The sequence below is a fragment of the Trachypithecus francoisi genome, unplaced genomic scaffold, assembly GCF_009764315.1.
Source record: "Trachypithecus francoisi isolate TF-2019V2 unplaced genomic scaffold, Tfra_2.0 Lachesis_group12, whole genome shotgun sequence".
NCBI classification, from domain to species: domain Eukaryota; kingdom Metazoa; phylum Chordata; class Mammalia; order Primates; family Cercopithecidae; genus Trachypithecus; species Trachypithecus francoisi.
In genome coordinates, this window is record NW_022681457.1 from 120,922,087 (window position 1) to 120,941,715 (window position 19,629).

At 59.2% G+C, this 19,629-nt stretch overlaps 2 protein-coding genes across 8 annotated transcripts; one reads left to right on the top strand and one right to left on the bottom strand.

Moving 5' to 3' along the window:
- Nucleotides 1-2,639: 2,639 nt before the first annotated feature.
- Nucleotides 2,640-4,376, top strand: TMEM52 (transmembrane protein 52). Of its 4 annotated transcripts, none has more exons than XM_033228686.1 (5): nt 2,640-2,775; nt 2,865-2,908; nt 3,001-3,060; nt 3,534-3,712; nt 3,803-4,376. In XM_033228686.1, exons 1-5 carry the CDS (start codon nt 2,710-2,712, stop codon nt 4,081-4,083), a joined length of 630 nt encoding a protein of 209 aa, XP_033084577.1. In that variant the 5' UTR covers nt 2,640-2,709; the 3' UTR covers nt 4,084-4,376. The 4 variants fall into 4 exon arrangements, with proteins under 4 accessions (XP_033084577.1, XP_033084578.1, XP_033084580.1 ...); XM_033228687.1 differs by having other exon boundaries at nt 3,019-3,060; XM_033228689.1 differs by lacking the exon at nt 3,001-3,060.
- Nucleotides 4,377-4,672: 296 nt separating this feature from the next.
- Nucleotides 4,673-7,102, bottom strand: CALML6 (calmodulin like 6). 4 transcript variants are annotated; one of them, XM_033229377.1, is made up of 5 exons: nt 6,718-7,102; nt 5,412-5,586; nt 5,128-5,272; nt 4,896-4,996; nt 4,673-4,823 (listed from the first exon to the last, which is right to left on the bottom strand). In XM_033229377.1, the coding sequence occupies exons 1-5, from the start codon at nt 6,742-6,744 to the stop codon at nt 4,777-4,779; spliced, it is 495 nt and encodes a 164-aa protein (XP_033085268.1). In that variant the 5' UTR covers nt 6,745-7,102; the 3' UTR covers nt 4,673-4,776. The 4 variants fall into 4 exon arrangements, with proteins under 4 accessions (XP_033085268.1, XP_033085269.1, XP_033085267.1 ...); XM_033229378.1 differs by lacking the exon at nt 6,718-7,102 and adding an exon at nt 6,291-6,705; XM_033229376.1 differs by lacking the exon at nt 6,718-7,102 and adding an exon at nt 6,062-6,282 and having other exon boundaries at nt 4,896-4,976.
- Nucleotides 7,103-19,629: the final 12,527 nt, after the last annotated feature.

Consider the following 19,629-nt stretch of genomic DNA (forward strand, 5'->3'; position numbering starts at 1 on the left):
GCCTGCAGTGTGAGTGACAGCGGGTTATTCCCTGGGGTGAGCACTGAATGGGAGGTGGGGATAGAGCCCTGGGGATGCAGCCCCTCCCCTCACAGCCATGAAACTCGCTTTGCCTGGCAAGGGCCTCCTGGAGCGGGGCCATCCTGAGGGCACCTGTGGGGAGGCCACCCTAACCTAAATTCGAGGAGGGCCCCCAAGCCTGGTGCCCTGAGCAGCAGGCAGGCAGTCCAAGGGCCGGGGTGCAGCCAGAGTGCAGCCGGAGCTGAGGCTGACCCAGAGCCGAGAGGCCCTGGGCGGTGGGGAGGGCAGGGCTCCAAAGCCCAGGGCAGGCCCCGGGAACCTCCAGACTTTTCCCAAGTTCCAGGACCCTGGATGACCCCAAGCAAAGGTGAGCAGATGGAGGGAACCCAGCCTACTCATGCCCTCCCCTCCGCCCAGCAGGGGCCAGGTGAGGCCCAGCTCCTGCACTTAAGTCTCTACTTTTAGTCTGAGATAAGTCTGGGCTCGGCTTTCTGGGCTCTGACCCACCCTTCAACAGAGAAGATCCCTCACAGCCTGTGAGATGCTCCTGGAGCTCAGAGTGGTGCCTCCACCCCAACCCTGCCCTCTGGAGTCTGGCTTGTTGGACATTGTCCGCACAGAGCCCACCCAGCCTGGCCCTCCTGTCACAGTGCTGCACACCCACTGTGCCACCCCAACCAGCAGCCACCAGGAGAGCGTATGCAGCCTTCCCTGGTCTGGCAGCGGGAGCAGGTGGTGCTTCCGGGAGCTTTCCTGGGCACAGGCCTCAGGGACGCTGGTCTTGAGCTGCCTGCCCTCACCCCAGTCCCCCAGGGCCCACAGTGCCTAGGAACTTGCCATTGCCCCAAACTTCAATCCAGTGACATTGACCTTGCAGTGGCATCTTGCAGGATTTCTGTCCAATGGGTCCCTTGCTGCCCTTCCTGGGGCTGACCCGCCAGGCTCAAGCTTGCGCCACACCAGATGGGAGGGGAAGGCAGGTTCCACCAGGTTCAAGCCAGGCCCCAGCTGCAGGAGGAGGTGTTCCTGGAGGGCACTGTTTCCTGTGTAGGCCCCTGTCTTCTAATCTCTGACCTGACTCTCCTGCTGGCAGGCCCCTGGTACTGAGTGGCGAGGCCTGCCCAGGTCCTGTGTGGGGGCCGCACCCTCACCTTCCGGAACTTGGGGCTGTGGTCTCAGGCTGTGCGGTGCACATGCACTCCCATTCCCACTCCCGTGCTGGGCCTCCACGACCAGCGTGGTCAGCGTGTCGGGAAGAATGGCCAGGGGCCCGGAGAGCTGGGCAGGCAGGAAGGGCCCTTGAGGACCCTGGCACAGGCCCTGGGAGGTGAAAGGCAACCTCAGGCAGAGCCCGAAAATGGAAGGAGTGATGCAGGGAAGGGGCAGGTACGGGCAGAAGAGCCACGCAGAGGAGGCCCTGCCCTCCAGGGTCACTGCCCTTGTAGGGGTGGGGGACACTGAGCAGCGCCCACATGTGGAACAGTTCTGAGCAAGGGGTGGGTGCTCCTCCTGCAGTAAGATGGACCCTGCCCTTTGCTGTGCTGACCACCTCCCTTAGCCTGACCACCCTGCGGACGGTGTGCTGCTGGTCCCACGGGGAGCAGAGAGCAGCAAGAGCCTATCAGGGCCCCTGGCCTGGTGCCAGAGGGATACGGGACAGGAGTCCCCCGGAAGAAATGGCCCCCGCCTGCCCCTGCACGGGGAGCAGCGGACATTGCAGGCTGAGGAAAGGGTGCTGGGCTCCCTGTGGCCCTCGGGAATGGAGGCCGCATTCCCCATGTGGGGCATGGCCCCCAAGGCCAAGTGCTTTGGGAAAGTGGTCTGCACCCAGAGCCTCAAGGGCCCAGAGCCAGGGCCAGGCTCCAGCCCCCTGGGCCAGCCCCCAGGCAGAGCCTGCCGCTCAGGTCCACAATCAGTGTTCAAACACCACGTTCGGGATGCCCAGCATCTTGGTGGCGTGACCCTCCAGTTCACCTGGAGCCTGCCTCCAAGAGTGGACCCGAGGGACCACACCCAAGGCAGCCACAACTTTCCAGGCCAGCTCCCGAGGGTTCCCGGGCCACGCCCAGATCAGCGCCAGAGCAGGCCACGCTCGGCCGGCCGGGGTGAAGGCGCCATGCCCGGGCTGAGGGCGAGACCTACCGTCGCCTCGTGACTCTGGGCCAGGTGGAGCTGCGAAGCAGGGCTTGGGGCGGACAAACCCTCTGAACACGTTGGGCTTGGCCCAGTGGGAGGGGATTGCGTTGAGCGGTGTCTGGTGGGCGCGGCTTATGGCGGGCGAGGAGCCAGTGGGTGGGGTTTGCATTGAGCGGAGGTCCAGCGAGTGGGGCGTCTCGTGGGTGAGGCCTCCTGTGGGAGGGGCCTGCGGCGAAAGAGGCTTGCTCTGGGTGGGGACCTGCGGGTGGGGTTTACGCTGCGTGAGGCGTCCGGTGGGCGTGTGCCCCTGGGGGCGGGGCCTGCGAGGAACGGGACTTGCACTGGGCGGTGCCGGGCGGGCGGGGTTTACCCTGTGTGGGGCGTCCAGTAGGCGTGTGCGCCTGTAGGAGGGGCCTGCGGCGAGCGAGGCCTGGTGGGCGGGGTTTACTCTGAGCGGGCGTTCTCTGGGCGTGTCATGTGGTGGGTGTGTCCTGTGGTGGGCGGGGCTCCATAAAGCCGCGCCGCGAGGCTCTGCTCCAACCTCCGCAGAGCATGGGCCGGGGGTCGCTGGCCGCCCGCGGGCTCCGGCTGCTGCTGCCGGTCTTGCCGCTGCCGCAGGTGGGTCGGGCCGCGTTCTCGGTTCGGCCACCGCGGGGCGGGTCCGTGCTCGGACCACGCCCCTCGCGGGCTCACCCCTGTCCCCACAGGTGGCGCTGGGCTTCGCGGACGGCAGCTGCGACCCCTCGGACCAGTAAGTCGGGGGGGAGGGAGCCGGGGCCTGGCCCTGCCCTGTGGGGAGGTGCGGGCGGTGAGGTCGGCCGGCCCATGCCCCGCCTGCTCCAGGTGCCGCCGTCCCCGCAGGTGCCTGCCCCAGGCCCGCTGGAGCAGCCTGTGGCACGTGGGGTAAGTGGAGGCCGCGGCAGAGCCGTGCGTCCGACGGTTCTGGGGCGGGGGTCACCGGGGCCAGACCCGCCCGGCCCTAACCTCACCAGGCCGTCTCCGCTGTCGCCCAGTCCTGGTCGCTGGCGGGAAGTGACCTCAAGCAAGCAGGACCTTCCCTCCCACCCCTCCCACCTGGCCTCCGCGGGAAGCCCCTACGATCCCGATCCCGATCCCGCTCGGCAGTGGGGCAGTCGCTGAGGACAGCGAGTCCTGGGAGTGAGCCCAAGGCCACCCCTGGCCAGCCCAGGAGAGACAGCCAGGGCAGGCCCAGCAGCTGGAGGCCAGGCTTTGGCCATGGCAGTCTCCGACGTGCAGAGACATTGTCTGCTTTTTATCCTGTTAACCTGTCTTCGGTGGTTGTGCCACGACATTCCCCAGGGTGCAGGTGCCCGGTGGCCGAGGGTCAGTCCAGTGGGAGGGCCTTGCTCTTCTAGGCTCATCCTGCTGGCGGTCCTCCTGTTGCTGCTGTGCGGGGTCACAGCCGGCTGTGTCCGGTTCTGCTGCCTCCGGAAGCAGGCGCAGGCCCAGCCACATCTGCCACCAGCACGGCAGCCCTGCGACCTGGCAGTCATCCCTATGGACAGTGACAGCCCTGTACACAGCACTGTGACCTGTGAGTGCCTAGGGGCCCTCGAGTTGAGGGTAGAGATGGCGGGGGTAAATGCCAAGCCCACCTCCATGAACCCACTCTGGTTTCCTGCAGCCTACAGCTCCATGCAGTACCCACTGGGCACGCGGTTACCCGTACCCTTTGGGGAGCTGGATCCGGACTCCATGGCTCCTCCTGCCTACAGTCTGTACGCCCCGGAGCCTCCACCCTCCTACGATGAAGCTGTCAAGATGGCCAAGCCCAGAGAGGAAGGGCTAGCACTCTCCCAGAAACCCAGTCCTCTCCTTGGGGCCTCAGGCCTAGAGACCACTCCAGTGCCCCAGGAGTTGGGCCCCAATACCCAACTACCACCTTGTAGCCCTGGTGCCCCTTGAAGGAGGTAGGAGAATGGACCAGAGCTTGGAGAACTAGCGCTTGGAGCCAAGGGCCCCCAGCCCACGCCACCATCCCACACATTGCTGTGGCCCCAGCCTTGGTGTTATGTTACACCAGCCCCATGGCGTCACCCCCTAGGTAGGCTGCTGCTTTCAGCCTCAGCCCCTGGCCCAGCCCCAGCAGGCCCTCAGCCTGGAAGAGGCCCCTTGGGCCTCAGCCTCAGGTGGGAGCTCAGGGCCAGCTGTGATGTCTGCATCTTATTGGAGAGAGAATAAAGTTTATATTTAAGTGATCTCTGCCTATGTGGGAAGGACTCTGGGACTCCAGGGCTCTGGGAGGAACCCTCGGGCAGCCAACCCCTAGTGCAAGCAGGCAGGGTGAGCGCGTGGTCCCTGGCCTATACCCCGTCCAGGCTTCAGGCTGGCATTCCTAGCCCTGAGCTGGGCAATGGGTGGTGTCAGGTGTCATGGCAGAAATGACTGGGGTTGTGTTTCTGCGGCTGGGCCAGGAAAACTCTTCTCCTTCTCCAGCCCCATGCCTTTGCCCGTTGCCCCCCAACCCTGGCTGGGACAGTGAGGCACACACAAGTCGGGCTAGAACATTTATTTTGCACAGAGCTGAGCGAGTGGGTGGCAGGGGGCAGGGGCAGTGGCCTTCCTGGGCAGGCCTCCCACGACTGTAGCAGCTGCGCCCTACTGGATCAGCTTGAAGGACTCCCCGGTCATCATGGCCACAAACTCTGGGGACAGAGGGGCAGGTCAGCAACTTGCCCTGGCCCAGCCACTGGCTCCCAGGGCTCCAGCCCACTCACCCTCATAGTCGATGGTCCCGTCCCCATCCTTGTCAGCCTCCTTCATCATCTGCTCCGCCTCCACCTCGTTGAGGGGCTCCCCTGCATTCATGAGCACGTACCTGCGGGGCCTGGCACTGAGCCGCTCCATTGGCCCTGCCCGTGCCTGTCCACCGCCTGCCCCCCGCCCGTGCCCGCCCACCGCCTGCCCCCGCCCGTGCCCGCCACCACCTGCCCCCCGCCCGGGACCTACTTGAGAGTGTTCCAATCAATGTAGCCCTTGCCCTCTTTGTCGAAGACGCGGAATGCCGCCCTCAGCTCACTCTCCTGGTTCTGGGCCTTCTCATGGTAAACTCCCATTAGTGCCAGGAAACCATCGCAGTTGAAGAACCCTTTGTCTGCAAGGAGCACAGCTGGGGCTCAAGGGACAGGGGGCACAGCACTCCCCATGGGCTCTGCCTCTTCCCCCATAGGCACTGAGACCTGACCCAGGGCCGCTCCCCAAGGCTACCCACCCCACTCCAGCCACAAGCTCACTGTCTCTGTCCACGTCCTTGGCCATCGAGGCCAGCTCACTCTTGGTGGGGTTGATACCCAGCAGGCTCATGAGCCGCTCCAGCTCCCCTGTCTTCACCTCCCCGTTGCCCTCTTCATCAAACATCTCAAAGACTCCCTTGTACTCCTTGATCTGCTCAGCCGACAGGCGCTCTGTCTGCAGGGGACACCCACACCGGCCTGACCAGGAGTCCCGTCTGCCCCCGTGTCCAGGGAAGGGTCGGAGATACCCCTGCACCCATCCCTCCGTTGGCAGCCTTTCAAGGTGAGTGGTAAGAGAGGAGGTCCCCAGCGCAGAGCAGTTTTCCCGGACAAGGGGTCACACGCCAGGGGTTTGTAGGGCCAGCAGGGCTCTGCCAGGCAGCTCACAGGGGCAAAGGCCAGACAGGCAAGGGCCAGCATTCGAGGGAACAGCGGGAGCTGCAGGGCCAGACGGGCCAGGCTGCAGTCCTGGAGCCTGGCAATGGACACTAGGTGAGACAGGTAAGGGAAGCTGAGAGCAGGGTGGGGAGGTGCCCAGCCCTGGCCTCGGAAAGGCTTCCAGCCCAGGACTGGGATACAGCCCAGGAAGCAGAGCCCTAGGCTCCAGCCTGTGTGGCATTCTGGAGGGAGAGTCCAGCACCAGGCCACACCTGCCTGCCACCACTGCTGCTGCCCATCTGGGAGCCAGCTTCCAGAAAGGGTTGCTCCACCCTGGCCCCGGAACAAGGGCTGTGTTGGTGGCAGCAGGGCTTGGCTCCCTCTTCCACCTCAGCCCCTTCCTGCCCAGGCTCCCTGGTAGGTCCTCGCACCTCCAGGTTCCAGCTCAACCTGTCCAGCCAGCCCACTAGAGACTCCATTGGGCACAGGGAGCAGCCTTACCATGTCGGTGGTTGTCTGACAGGATTCTGCAGGGTGGTGGTACCAGGGCTGCTGTGGGCAGAACGCTGGGGCAGTGGTGGCAGCTGAGTTTTAGCTGGGCCTGGCTGCCTGGGGTCCCCAGGGTCCAGATTCCAAGAGCCTTTTATGGGTGGGAAATCCTGCTGGCCCTATTTTGGGACAGGCTCTCAGCCTTATCCACAGGCCCCTTCCCGGCCCGCTTTGGCCTGGGCTTCCCCCGACCCTGAAGAGGGGCACCGAAGGCCAAGTGCAGGGGTCAGGAAAGGGCTGAGACATGGCAGGACCCTCACACACACTGTTCCCGTTGCTGTTCCCTCTTCACCGGACCAAGCTCTGAGTCTACCTTTCCAGAGGTGCCGCCCTCCAGCATGTCTTCACGGGACCCTGGTCCCATGCTGTCATCACTTACCAGTGAGATTTCTTGTTGAAGGCCCATCCTGGCCGGCTGGTGCCCAGTGGCTCAGAGCCTGGCCACCCTCCCATCCTGGTGGACTCAACGTTGGCCCCGTGCCAGTATGTCACAAACTCTCAGGACAGGTCAAATGAACAAATGCATTAGGCACCTCTTGACCACCTTGTACAGGAGGGGCTGAGGGTCCACCATTCAGGGAGAAGACAGCAGGACATGGGCTGGGGGTGAAGGGGGAAAGGGGACAAGACAGGGCCTGGGGGCTGGGCTGCCCGCTGGAAGTCGGGCCAGTTGGGGGCTATTTTGGGGTTTCTCAAGGAAACCTGACCTCCCTTCTACTCAGAACAGCAAAGCTGGCTCCCGAGGGGGCCTGGTGCCCAGGCTGGTCAGTATCAACACGCCACAGTGGAGCACACGCCTGCACACGTGTGTTCCCTCCTCAGACCCGCACTGACCCCTCCCTGTCTGGGTCTAATTACCCATCAGACTCCCAAAGCCAGGGTCCAGCTCCTCCCTGCCCCACCCAGGCAGGGGTGTGAGGTTTGCAGTGGCAGGTCAGGGTCCTCAGGGTCACACTCACACCTGCCCCCCAACTGGCCCCTTGGCGGCATGAAGACTCCGAGCAGGTGGGGCACTCAGTGTCCCCCGCCAGCCCAGCCCTCTGCCTGCCAGAAAACCTGAAGCTACAGGATGCCTCCTGCTGAGACCCAGGCCAGCTGCTGAGACTGCAAGATTGATGCTGAGGAGGGCAGGCCAATGGCCTGGGACACTCCAGCCAAACGGGGCCGGGGCTGGAGGGAAGCAGCCCTGGGTCTGATGGGGCCAAGGGAGGCCCTGACCTTCCTCCTGGCTGCTCCCTGGCCTCAGCTTTCCCCTGGGCTGGGGAGGGGACAATTCATGCACTGAGCACCTTCCCCCAGGGGCACAGAATGCAGGGAGCCGCAGCGCCCAGGCCAGGGCCCATCCTGGGTTCTGGCTCGGGGTCCCCAGGTGCTGGCCAGCTGGGTACAGAGACACAGAGAACGGCACTGGCCTCGTGGCCCTGGACAAGCCCCTACCCCGACAACTCTCACAGCCAGTGGACAGCAGGTTCTGCCTCCTCCATTCCCAGGCCTCTAGTGTCTGACATTCCTGGGCCACAGTCCCGAAGGTTCCAGACATCCTGGTGGGCTTATGAGTGAAACTCAAAGCTGTTGGAGCCTGACTTAAAGCAGAGGGCACGCCCACCCCCGGCCCCGCCCTGGCCCTGACAAAGGTGGGGAGGAGCAATATGGTCACAACCAACGTCAACCCCTCTCCCCTCCATATAGGCTTCTACCCATATCCAGGCCCAGTACAAGCAGCAGTCCAAGTCCTTGCCCTCTGTCCCGCTCTCCTGGTGCTGACCAGCCTCTGTGTGGCCTTTGGACATGCCCTGTACCCCTAGGACCTGAGAGTCATCCAATCTTTATTTTCCATCTTGTGTCTCTTCTGATCACTGAAGGGGTATTCTCCATAAAAAAAATAAAAATAATACAAAAAAATAAAAAAACAGAAAAAGAGGCTGGGCTTGGTGGCTCACGCCTGTAATCCCAGCACTTTGGGAGGCCGAGGCAGGCAGATCACGAGGTCAGGAGATCGAGAGCATCCTGGCTAACACGGTGAAACCCCAACTGTACTAAAAAAAAATACAAAAAAATTAGCCAGGCATGGTGGCGGGCGCCTGTAGTCCCAGCTTCTCAGGAGGCTGAGGCAGGAGAATGGCGTGAACCCGGGAGGCGGAGCTTGCAGTGAGCTGAGATCATGCCACTGCACTCCAGCCTGGGCGACAGAGTGAGACTCCATCTCAAAAAGAAAAAAAAGGCCGGGCGCGGTGGCTCAAGCCTGTAATCCCAGCACTTTGGGAGGCCGAGACGGGCGGATCACGAGGTCAGGAGATCGAGACCATCCTGGCTAACATGGTGAAACCCCGTCTCTACTAAAAAATACAAAAAACTAGCCGGGCGAGGTGGCGGGCGCCTGTAGTCCCAGCTACTCGGGAGGCTGAGGCAGGAGAATGGCGTGAACCCGGGAGGCGGAGCTTGCAGTGAGCCGAGATCCGGCCACTGCACTCCAGCCTGGGTGACAGAGCGAGACTCCATCTCAAAAAAAAAAAAAAAAAAAAAAACAGAAAAAGAGAAAAACCCTGTAACAATTAGAATACTGCCTCAGCCACGTTCAGGTACAAGTGCAGTTGTGTAATGGCTGTACCCGGTTATGTAGCAGATCTCTAGAACCTTTCATCTTGCAAAACGGACCCTCTGCACCGATTAAACAGCAGCTCCCCTCTTCCACCTCCCCTAGCCTATGGCAATCACTACTCTACTTTCTGTTTTTAAGAATTCAACTCCAAGGGCCAGGCATGGTGGCTCACCCCTGTAATCTCAGCACTTTGGGAGGCCGAGGGGGGTGGATCATGAGGTCAGGAGTTCAAGACCAGCCTGGCCAAGATGGTGAAACCCTGTCTCTACTAAAAAAAAAAACAAAAAAATTAGCCGGGCATGGTGGCGGGTGCCTGTAATCCCAGCTATTCGGGAGGCTGAGGCAGAGAATTGTTTGAACCCAGGAGGTGCAGGATGCAGTGAGCCGAGATTGTACCACTGCACTCCAGCCTGGGCGACAGAGTGAGACTCCGTCCACAAAAAAAAAAAAAAAAAAGATTTTGACTCTATAGACCTCCTAGGAGTGGAATCATCCAGTGTTTGTGTTTCTGTGGCCGAATTAATGTCCTCAAGCTTCATTTGTGGTGCAGCATATGACAGAATAGGCTTCTTTTCCTTTTTTTCTTTTTTTTTTTTGAGGTGGAATCTCACTTTGTCTCCAGGCTGGAGTGCAATGGCATGATCTCAGCTTACTGCAACCTCTGCCTCCTGGGTTCACGCAATTCTCCTGCCTCAGCCTCCTGAGTAGCTGGGACTACAGGTGGGTGCCGCCACACCTGGCTAATTTTTTATACTTTTAGTAGAGACAGGGTTTCACTGTGTTAGCCAGGATGGTCTCTATCTCCTGACCTCATGATCCTCCCACCTGGGCCTCCCAAAGTGCTGGGATTACAGGTGTGAGCCACTGTGCTCAGCCTGGAACAGGCATCTTTTTAAAGGCTGAGTGAAATGTTTTTCTCGGGATGGACCACACTCGGTTTCATCTGCTGATGAACACTTAGGTGCTCCCACCTCTTGGCTGTTGGAACTGCTACTGCAATGAACACAGGCGGGCATGAAGGCGTTTCATAGATGTGATTAGTATTTAAATCAGTAGGCCGGGCATGGTGGCTCACGCCTGTAATCTCAGCACTTTGGGAGGCCAAGGCGGGCAGATCACGAGGTCAGGAGATCGAGACGATCCTGGCTAACATGGTGAAACCCTGTCTCTACTAAAAATACCAAAAAAACTTAGCCAGGCATGGTGGCGGGCTCCTGAGGCTGAGGCAGGAGAATGGCGTAAACCCAGGAGGCGGAGCTTGCAGTGAGCCGAGATCGTGCCACTGCCCTCCAGCCTGGGCGACAGAGCAAGACTCCATCTCAAAAAAAAAAAAAAAGTATTTAAATCAGTAGACTTCGGGTAAAGCACATGACCCTCCATAATGTAGGGGGCCTCATCCAGTTCGTTGAGGGCCTTAAGAGAAAAGACTGAGGTCCCCCAAGGAGGAAAGAATTCTGCCTCCAGACGGCTGCAACATCAGCTCTTCCCTGGAGGCTGCCCACAGTGCAATCACACGGGCCAACTCCTCAACATCTCTCTTGTGTGTGTATATGAGAGATGTGTACATACAGACATACACACATATACACATCCCCCTGCTTCTGCCACAGAGGGTCAACGCAGACATCACCACTGCCATGGGGGGTCCCCAGTGGGAAGACACTGAGACCCTGCCCCACTCCGGGGCAGCAGCCTCGGCTGCAAACCCACCTCACCTGAGCCACACAGACATAAGGTGGTCATTGTGTCCATAGGCAGGACTCTGATGGTCCCTGCAGGTGGTCTGGGGCCCCTTCTATCTGGTTCTGCTTCCTCCTTCCTGTTGCAGGGGCTGACCCCTAAGAGGGAGCTCCTATCCCAAACTCCATCTCAGGGTCAGGTTCTGGGGAACCCAAGCTGTGACATGATGGGTGTTGGCGATGGACACCCCGCCGCCAAGCTGCAACCAGGCACCAGTGCGGGACGAAGACACACGCCCCCGCATAGTCACCTGTTACACTCACTGGTGGTGAGTTGGAAGGGCAGGGGGTGGACCAGGTAACTGCCACCAATCGAGGCTACAAATGGCAGAAGGAGAGAAAGGGGCACTTGAAAGCCAGGGGTGAGCCCAAGTGTGAGCGTCGGGGGCCCTCTGTGGTTCAGGCAGCGTCTCTGCTCTCCACTCTGCAGTGGGAAGGCACCAAATCGGAGGCCCAAGCCCAGGACTTAAGTCAGAGTGGGCAGGGCCCTGGTGGGGACATCCAGGCGGGTGTCCCCTGAAGTTTGATCCCGAGGTTGCTCTGAAGCTTCTGCATCTGCAGGTTTGCTCACTGCTCCATAGGAAGAGCTGATACTCCCACCCCAATGCTGGAAGGACCCAAACCAGAGGCAACACTAGTTTCCCCGAGCCCCACCTGCCCTGGTAGCATGAGGTTGGCACTGAGGGCAGAGCTGCAGCAGAACCAAGCTGCAGTCGAGTGGGCCTGGTGCTGCCACGGCACCTGGGGGGTGCGGACCCACAGGGCTCCCTTGGGCCTGGAGCGTGGGCTCCGTAGGAAGAGGACTCCACGGCTCCTGGCTTCTCCTGCTGTTCCTTTCCCTCTGCAGCTTCTGCCTGAGGCCTCCTTGGCAGAGCACTGGGCCGGCCACAGCGTTGGGCCGAACACCCGAGACGTGGCCCTCTGCACAGTGTCACCTGCTCAGCCCTGGGCTGGCCCCTTCCCACCCTCATCACCTCCAGCTCCCCCACGGTGGCTTCCTGGAATTCCCCCAAAAATCTGTCCCTTTGAGTCTCTGTCTCAGGATCTGCTTATGGGAGCCTGGCCTGGGCAAGGGTGAAAAAACAAAGTGAAGCCCAAACTCTGGACCCCCAGACCACACAAGGAGGAGGGGATGTGAACAGCAGGGCCCTGCACTGCCAGCACGGCACAGGAGATGGCTAGAGACAATGCCTTGGGCTTAAAATGCAACGTGAAACCTCTAAGGTAGCCATTAAAACGACTGAAACTGAATAACCTCCACACCTGCAGATGAAAAATAATGATGAAAATGTAATAAATCGGCCAGGCGCGGTGGCTCAAGCCTGTAATCCCAGCACTTTGGGAGGCCGAGACAGGCGGATCACGAGGTCAGGAGATCAAGACCATCCTGGCTAAGCCGGTGAAACCCCATCTCTACTAAAAAATACAAAAAACTAGCCGGGCGAGGTGGCAGGCGCCTGTAGTCCCAGCTACTTGGGAGGCTGAGGCAGGAGAATGGCGTAAACCCGGGAGGCGGAGCTTGCAGTGAGCTGAGATCCGGCCACTGCACTCCAGGCTGGGCAACAGAGCCAGACTCCGTCTCAAAAAAAAAAAAAAGAAAGAAAATGTAATAAATCTAACAGAACACAGGAGGAGAGAAAGAAGCATACATAGAAAGTAGACAGTCACAATATAAAAGTACATTCAGGGCCAGGCATGGTGGCTCACACCTATAATCCCAGCACTGTGAGAGGCTGAGGTGGGATGATGGCTTGAGCCCAGGAGACCAGCCTGGGCAACATAGCGAAACCCTGTCTCTACAAAAATACAGCCAGGCGCGGTGGCTCACGCCTGTAATCCCAGCACTTTGGGAGGCCGAGGCGGCAGATCACAAGGTCAGGAGATTGAGACCATCCTGGCTAATACGGTGAAACCCCATCTCTACTAAAAATAAAAAATAAAAAATAGCCAGGTGTGGTGGCACGTGCCTGTAGTTCCAGCTACCTGGGAGGCTGAGGCAGAATTGCTTGAACCCGCAAGGCGGAGCTTGCAGTGAGCTCAGATCGTGCCACTGCACTCCAGCCTGGGTGACACAGAGACACTATGTCTCAAAAAAAAAAAAAAAATCAGCCGGGCATGGTCAGTGGTCCCAGCTACTCAAGAGGCTGAGGTGAGAGGGTCGCTTGAGCCAGGGAGGTGGAGGCTGCAATGAACTATGACTGTGCCACTGGACTCCGACCTGGGTGACAAAGCCAGACCCTGTCTCAAAAACAACAACAAAACAAACAAACAAAAAGCAGAAGAAAGAGCTCAAAGAGTTGAAAGTGGTTGTTTCTGGGAAAGGGCAGGTCGGCGGATGGAGGACCATAGATTATTTTGGAAAATGAACGCTTGTCTTGAAACAAAGGAGCGCCCCTCTGCTGCCAGGGATCCTCCTGGACCAGCGCGCAGAGCTACCAGCTGCCCTGGACCGGCAGCGAGGGCGGCGGCGCCAGGGCTTCTCCCTCCATCCGCGGTCCTCAGCCGGGTTCCGTAAAGCCGGGCTGTGCCTCAACTTCCCTATGCGAAGTGGCGGAGGAGGAGCGAAGCCCAGCGCGCCCTGAGGTGGGGCCTAGCGCTGCACTAGAGGCTTCCAGCTGGGTTTTTTTTTTTTTTTTTGAGACAGAGTCTTGCCGTGTCGCCCAGGCTGGAGTGCAGTGGCCGGATCTCAGCTCACTGCAAGCTCCGCCTCTCGGGTTCAAGCGATTCTCCTGTCTCAGCCTCCCGAGTAGCTGGGATTACAGGCGTCCACCACCACGCCCGGCTAATTTTTGTATTTTCGGTAGAGACGGGGGTTTCACCATGTTGGCCAGGCTGGTCTCGAACTCCTGACCTCTGGTCATCCGCCCGCCTCGGCCTCCCAAATGCTGGGATTACAGGCATGAGCCACCGCGCGCAGCCGTTTCTTGCTTCTTGCTTGACGTTTACGTGGCACAGCCTGTGGGAGCCTGTGCTCGCCAGCGCCTTGCGTCCTGACGGCGGCGGGGAAAAGTGGGCGGAGCCCCGGTCACCCGGCCCCGCCCCGTCAGTTGGCCCCTCCCCACGGCCCGCCTTGTCGCCCGCCCCGCTCTGTCTCCGCCCCGCCCCACCTGGAAACTCCGCCCCCGGTCGTTAGCTCCGCGCTCTCCCACCAGACGGCGCTCGGAGGCCGCGCGGAGTCGGGGCGGTCCCGGGGCCTGGGCGTCTGGGGTCACCCGGCTTGGAGTGGGAGCTGGGCCGGCCGGGGTCGCCGTCCGAGGCCGGTCGTGAGGATTTCGAGTGCTGCGAACCTGGCGCCGCCCTCCGTCCTCGTTCACACCCGGCCCTGTGCGTTTCCCTTCTGGGCTCCCACAGTCGCCGGGGACGAACGGAGGCGCCGGCTGCGGCCCCGCGGGGCGCCCTAACCGCGACTCCCGAGAGGTCTCTCGCCAGCAGCCGCCCTCGCCGCGGAGGGCCCGGCCCGGCTCCCTGCTCCACCTCGGGGCGCAGTGGCAGCCAGGTTCCGGGGCTCCTCCGTCCGCGTCCTCTTCAGCCTGGTTCGAATGTGACGGCTGGGTCATGTTGTCCAAACGTACCGGGAGCCCCAGATCCTCCAGGCAGCCCGGGCCCCAGCGCGCCCGGTGGCCCAGGAGCCCCTGCACCCCCGCAGCCGCCCTGTCCCGCCTCCTTCCAGCTCCCGGAGGGAACCGCAAATGGGGACGTGCGGGCCTGGGGGCAACACCCAGGCTGAGGCAGGCAGGCCCTGGGCGCGGGTGGGCATAGATCTGGCCTCAGCAGGGCCCCAGGAGTCAGGTTGACTCAGCCCCTCTCTCCCTCCACCCTCTGCAGGGATGGGCACTTCCTCCCCATAGTCACTCCCAGAGGTCCCAGCTCAGTGCCGGACCAAGGCCTGACCCCCTGGTCCCCAGGGGCTGCTGGAGAGGCCGCAGGGCAGGACAGACAGACCCTTAGAAGTCTGACGGGGGCCGGGCCCGGTAGCTCACTCCTGTAATCCCAATACTTTGGGAGGCGGGGAGGCAGGCGGATCACTTGAGGTCAGGAGTTTAAGACCAGCCTGGCCAACATGCCGAACCCCCCCACCCCTAACTCTACAAAAAAATACGAAAATTAGCCGGGCGTGGTGGCACGTGCCTGTAATCCCAGTAACCTGGGAGGCTGAGGAAGGAAGTGCGCCGGCCACTGCACTCTAGCCCGAGCAACACAGGGAGACTCCATTAAAAAAAAAAAAAGAAAGAAAGAAAGAAAATCTGATGGGCAGGCTGGGCCCACCTCCAGGGGACTGCAGGGCAGGCCTGCAGGCCTGGGCAGAGCTCCAGGAGGCATGCAGCAGCGCCCAGCCTGTCTCAGACAGGCGTCAGCCACAGGCTCCAGGGGCCATGTGCCTGGCCACACCTGCTGATTTCCAAAACACCCAGCACCTGCAGGCCCAGCCGCCCCAGGAGGGGCAGCTCCCCTGCTCGAGGACTCCTGGTTCCACCCAAATCCCTGCTGCTTAGGGTCCTCTTCCACCCGTGGGCAGCGCCCATGCCCTCAGACCTCCCAGACCACCGCCTTGGTCTGTGCCCCCTCCAGGACCTCACTGCTCCCCACACCACACCCCACCCCTTATTGCCTCCTTCAAGCAAACCTTGCATCAGCTCCCAGGGGAACACGCTGGAGCCTCATGACAACATTCTAGACAAACAGCCTCAGGCCCCAGGGGCAGTCCCAGGAGAAGGCCGTGCCTTTGGGGTGAGTCCTGCCTAGGAGTCAAGGGGCTGAGACCCTGGGGGTTCTGCATGGAGCCCTGGGCCTGAGATGCTTCTAAATGTTTGGGTGGATGGCCCTGCCCAAGGGCCACAGCTGCCCCCTCCTGCCCCAGGGCACATGCTGTGGTGCCGGCCTCCACTTCAGAAGGTGTCAAGGCTGCACTTGAGTCCCAGGCATGAGTCCCAGGGAGACTCCACTACGCTGATGGGCTGGGCTGACGTTGTACATTCTGGATTCCCTGAGGCCAAGGCCTGTTATCTCCAGGCTTTGGAGATGGGGACTAGTGGAGCCCAGGCCTGGGGGCAACACCCAGTCTGAGACCAGCAGCCCTGCCTCTCACGCCCACCCCCAGACAGCTTTAGCCACTCCCAAGGGCTGGCCAAGCTGGCCTGGGTGGACGTCGCCCATCTCCCACACCCAGGACAGCACTCCCAGGAGCCCCTCCTGCAAGGATATTGGCAGCCCCAGGAGGATCCTCAGCTAAGCATGTCCTTGCTGTGTGCCCTGCTAGCCTGTGGCTCTGCAGGCCCCTGAAACGCCCTCTCCATGCCTGCCTCTCTAGCCAAACATTTAGAAGCATCTCAGGCTAAAAAGGTCCAAACACCAGCACATTCTCTCCCTCCTCTGACCATAACAGCCAACCCCAGCTCTGATCCCCAGTTGCTTAAAACCCAGGTGTCAGCCTCGACTCCCCCACTGTCCTCGTCCCTGTATCACCAGCAAATCTGTTACTCAGGAATACCTGGCCCTGCCCACCCTTCACAGCCCATCTGCACTCCTCTCTGGTCACCCTGGCCCTACGGGACGGTCTCCTCTCAGCCACCAGAGGGGGTCATGTCCCTGCTCAGAGCCCTGCTGCTTCCCATCACGCTGTTGCCTGCCCTCGGTGAGCTGACCCCACTGGTCAGTGTGTTAGGCCGGAAGGACTAAGACACCACCCTGGCATCCAGGCACCACACTGTGGCCTCCCCTAGGAATTTATCTTTTTTCAAAAAGCAGGTGATGAATGCTAATGGCCTTTTTGGCAGGAATGGAAAAGCTGATCCTCAAATTCATGTGGAATTGCAAGGGTACTGAATAATCAGAACAATCTTGAAAACAAAGAACAAAGCCAGGCACAGTGGCTCACTCTTGTCATCCCATCACGGTGAGAGGTCGAAGTGGGAGGATCTCTTGAGCCCAGGAGTTCGAGACCAGCCTGGGCACCACAGGGATACGCTGTGTCTACAAACAAAATGTTAAAAAAAAAATTAGCCGGGTATGGCAGGGCACAGTGGCTCAAGCCTGTAATCCCAGCACTTTGGGAGGCTGAGATGGGCAGATCACGAGGTCAGGAGATCGAGACCATCCTGGCTAACACGGTGAAACCCCGTCTCTACTAAAAAATACAAAAAACTAGCCGGGCGAGGTGGCGGGTGCCTGTAGTCCCAGCTACTTGGGAGGCTGAGGCAGGAGAATGGCGTGAACCCGGGAGGTGGAGCTTGCAGTGAGCCGAGATCGCGCCACTGCACTCCAGCCTGGGCGACAGAGTGAGACTCCGTCTCATTAAAAAAAAAAACTGTCTGTGTCACAAGGCAGGTGGATCACTTGAGGTCAGCAATCTGAGACCCATCTGGCCAACAGTGAAAACCTGTCGCTACTAAAAAATAAAAAAATTGGCCGGACGTGGTGGCTCAAGCCTGTAATCCCAGCACTTTGAGAGGCCGAGACGGGCAGATCACAAGGTTAGGAGATCGAGACCATCCTAGCTAACACGGTGAAACCCCGTCTCTACTAAAAAAATACAAAAAACTAGCCGGGCGAGGTGGTGGGTGCCTGTAGTCACAGCTACTCAGGAGGCTGAGGCAGGAGAATGGCGTAAACCTGGGAGGCGGAGCTTGCAGTGAGCTGAGATCCGGCCACTGCACTCCAGCCCGGGCGACAGAGAGAGACTCAGTCTCAAAAAAAAAAAAAAAAATTTTTTAAATTAAAAAATTAGCCGGGCGTGATGGCAAGCACCTGTAATCCCAGCTACTTGGGAAGCTGAGGCAGGATAATTGCTTGCACCCAGGACATGGAGGTGGCAGTGAGCTGAGATCACACCGTTGCACTCCAGCCTGGGCAACAGAGCAAGACTCCGTCTCAAAAAAAAAAAAAAGAAGCTGTTTGTATATTCAGGATATTAGGCTCTCACCAGATACATGATTTGCAAAGATTCCCATAAGCTGTCTTTTCACTCTCTTGATAGTGTCCTTTTAAAATTTTTATTTATTTTTTTGAGACAGAGTCTCACTCTGTCACCCAGGCTGGAGTGCAGTGGTGCGATCTCGGCTCACTGCAAGCTCCACCTCCCAGGTTCACGCCATTCTCCTGTCTCAGCCTCCCAAGTAGCTGGGACTACAGGCACCCGCCACCACACCAGGCTAATTTTTTGTATTTTTAGTAGAGATGGAGTTTCACCATGTTAGCCAGGATGGTCTCGACCTCCTGACCTCATGATCCGCCGGTCTCGGCCTCCCAAAGTGCTGGGATTACAGGCATGAGCCACCGCGCCCAGTCCAGATAGCTTCTTAAAACAACAATGATCAACCCTATTCAAAAAATGGGCCGGGCGCGGTGGCTCAAGCCTGTAATCCCAGCACTTTGGGAGGCCGAGACGGGCGGATCACGAGGTCAGGAGATCGAGACCATCCTGGCTAACACGGTGAAACCCTGTCTCTACTAAAAATACAAAAAACTAGCCGGGCGAGGTGGCGGGCGCCTGTAGTCCCAGCTACTCTGGAGGCTGAGGCAGGAGAATGGCGTAAACCCGGGAGGCGGAGCTTGCAGTGAGCTGAGATCCGGCCACTGCACTCCAGCCCGGGCGACAGAGCAAGACTCCGTCTCAAAAAAAAAAAAAAAAAAAAAAGGGCAAATCCTCAAATAGGCATTTCTCTGAAGGTGATGTGGGGATGGCAAATAAGCACATGAAAAGATCCTCAAGGTCATTAAACATTAGGGAAGTGTGATGAAAACCACAAGGAGATAGCACTTCACACTCACTTGGAAGAGATTTTATTTATTTATTTTTGGACTCACTCTGTCACCCATGCTGGAGTGCAGTGGCGCCATCTTGGCTCACTGCAACTGCCACCTCCTCCTGGGTTCAAGCGATTCTCCTGCCTCGGCCTCCCGAGTAGCTGGGACTACAGGCACACATCGCCACGCCAGGCTAATTTTTTGTATTTTAGTAGAGTTGGGGTTTTACCATGTTGCCCAGGCTGATCTCGAACTCCTGAGCTCAGGCAATCCGCCTGCCTCAGCCTCCCAAAGTGCTAGGATTACAGGCGTGAGCCACTGTGCCTGGCCAATAATAGATTTTTTTTTAAAAGGAAAATAAATGTTGATCAGCATGTGGGGAAATTGGAAACCTCATGCACTGCAGGGGGGAATGTAAAATGTCAAAGCTGCTGTGGGACACAGTCTTCAGTAACTTAACCATAAAACTACCAAGCCAGGCACGGGGGCTCACGCCTGTAATCCCAGCACTTTGGGAGGCCGAGACGGGCGGATCACGAGGTCAGGAGATCGAGACCATCCTGGCTAATACGGTGAAACCCCGTCTCTACTAAAAAATACAAAAAAAAAAAAAACTAGCCGGGCGACGAGGCGGGCGCCTGTAGTCCCAGCTACTCGGGAGGCTGAGACAGGAGAATGGCGTGAACCCGGGAGGCGGAGCTTGCAGTGAGCTGAGAGCCGGCCACTGCACTCCAGCCTGGGCGGCAGAGCCAGACTCCGTCTCAAAAAAAAAAAAAAATAAAAAAAAAATAAAAAAAAAAAAAAGGAGTTCAAGACCAGCCTGGCCAACATGGCGAAACCCTGTCTCAACGAAAAATAAAAATTGTCTGCATGTGGTGGTGCACACCTGTAATCCCAACTACTCGGGAGGCTGAGACAGGAGAATCGCTTGAACCCAGGAGGTGGAGGTTGCAGTGAGCCAAGATTGCGTCTCTGCACTCCAACCTGGGCAAGAGAGCAAGACTCCATCCCAAAAAAATCAAAAAAAGTTACCATGTTATCCATCAACTCTGCTCCTAGGTATATAACCCAAATAAAACAGATGTTCAAACGAAAGAATGTGTATGGCCAAGTGCAGTGTCTCACGCCTGCAATTCTCACGCCTGCAACCCCAGCACTTTGGCAGGCCAAGGTGGGCGGATCACCTGAGGTCAGGAGTTCAAGACCACTC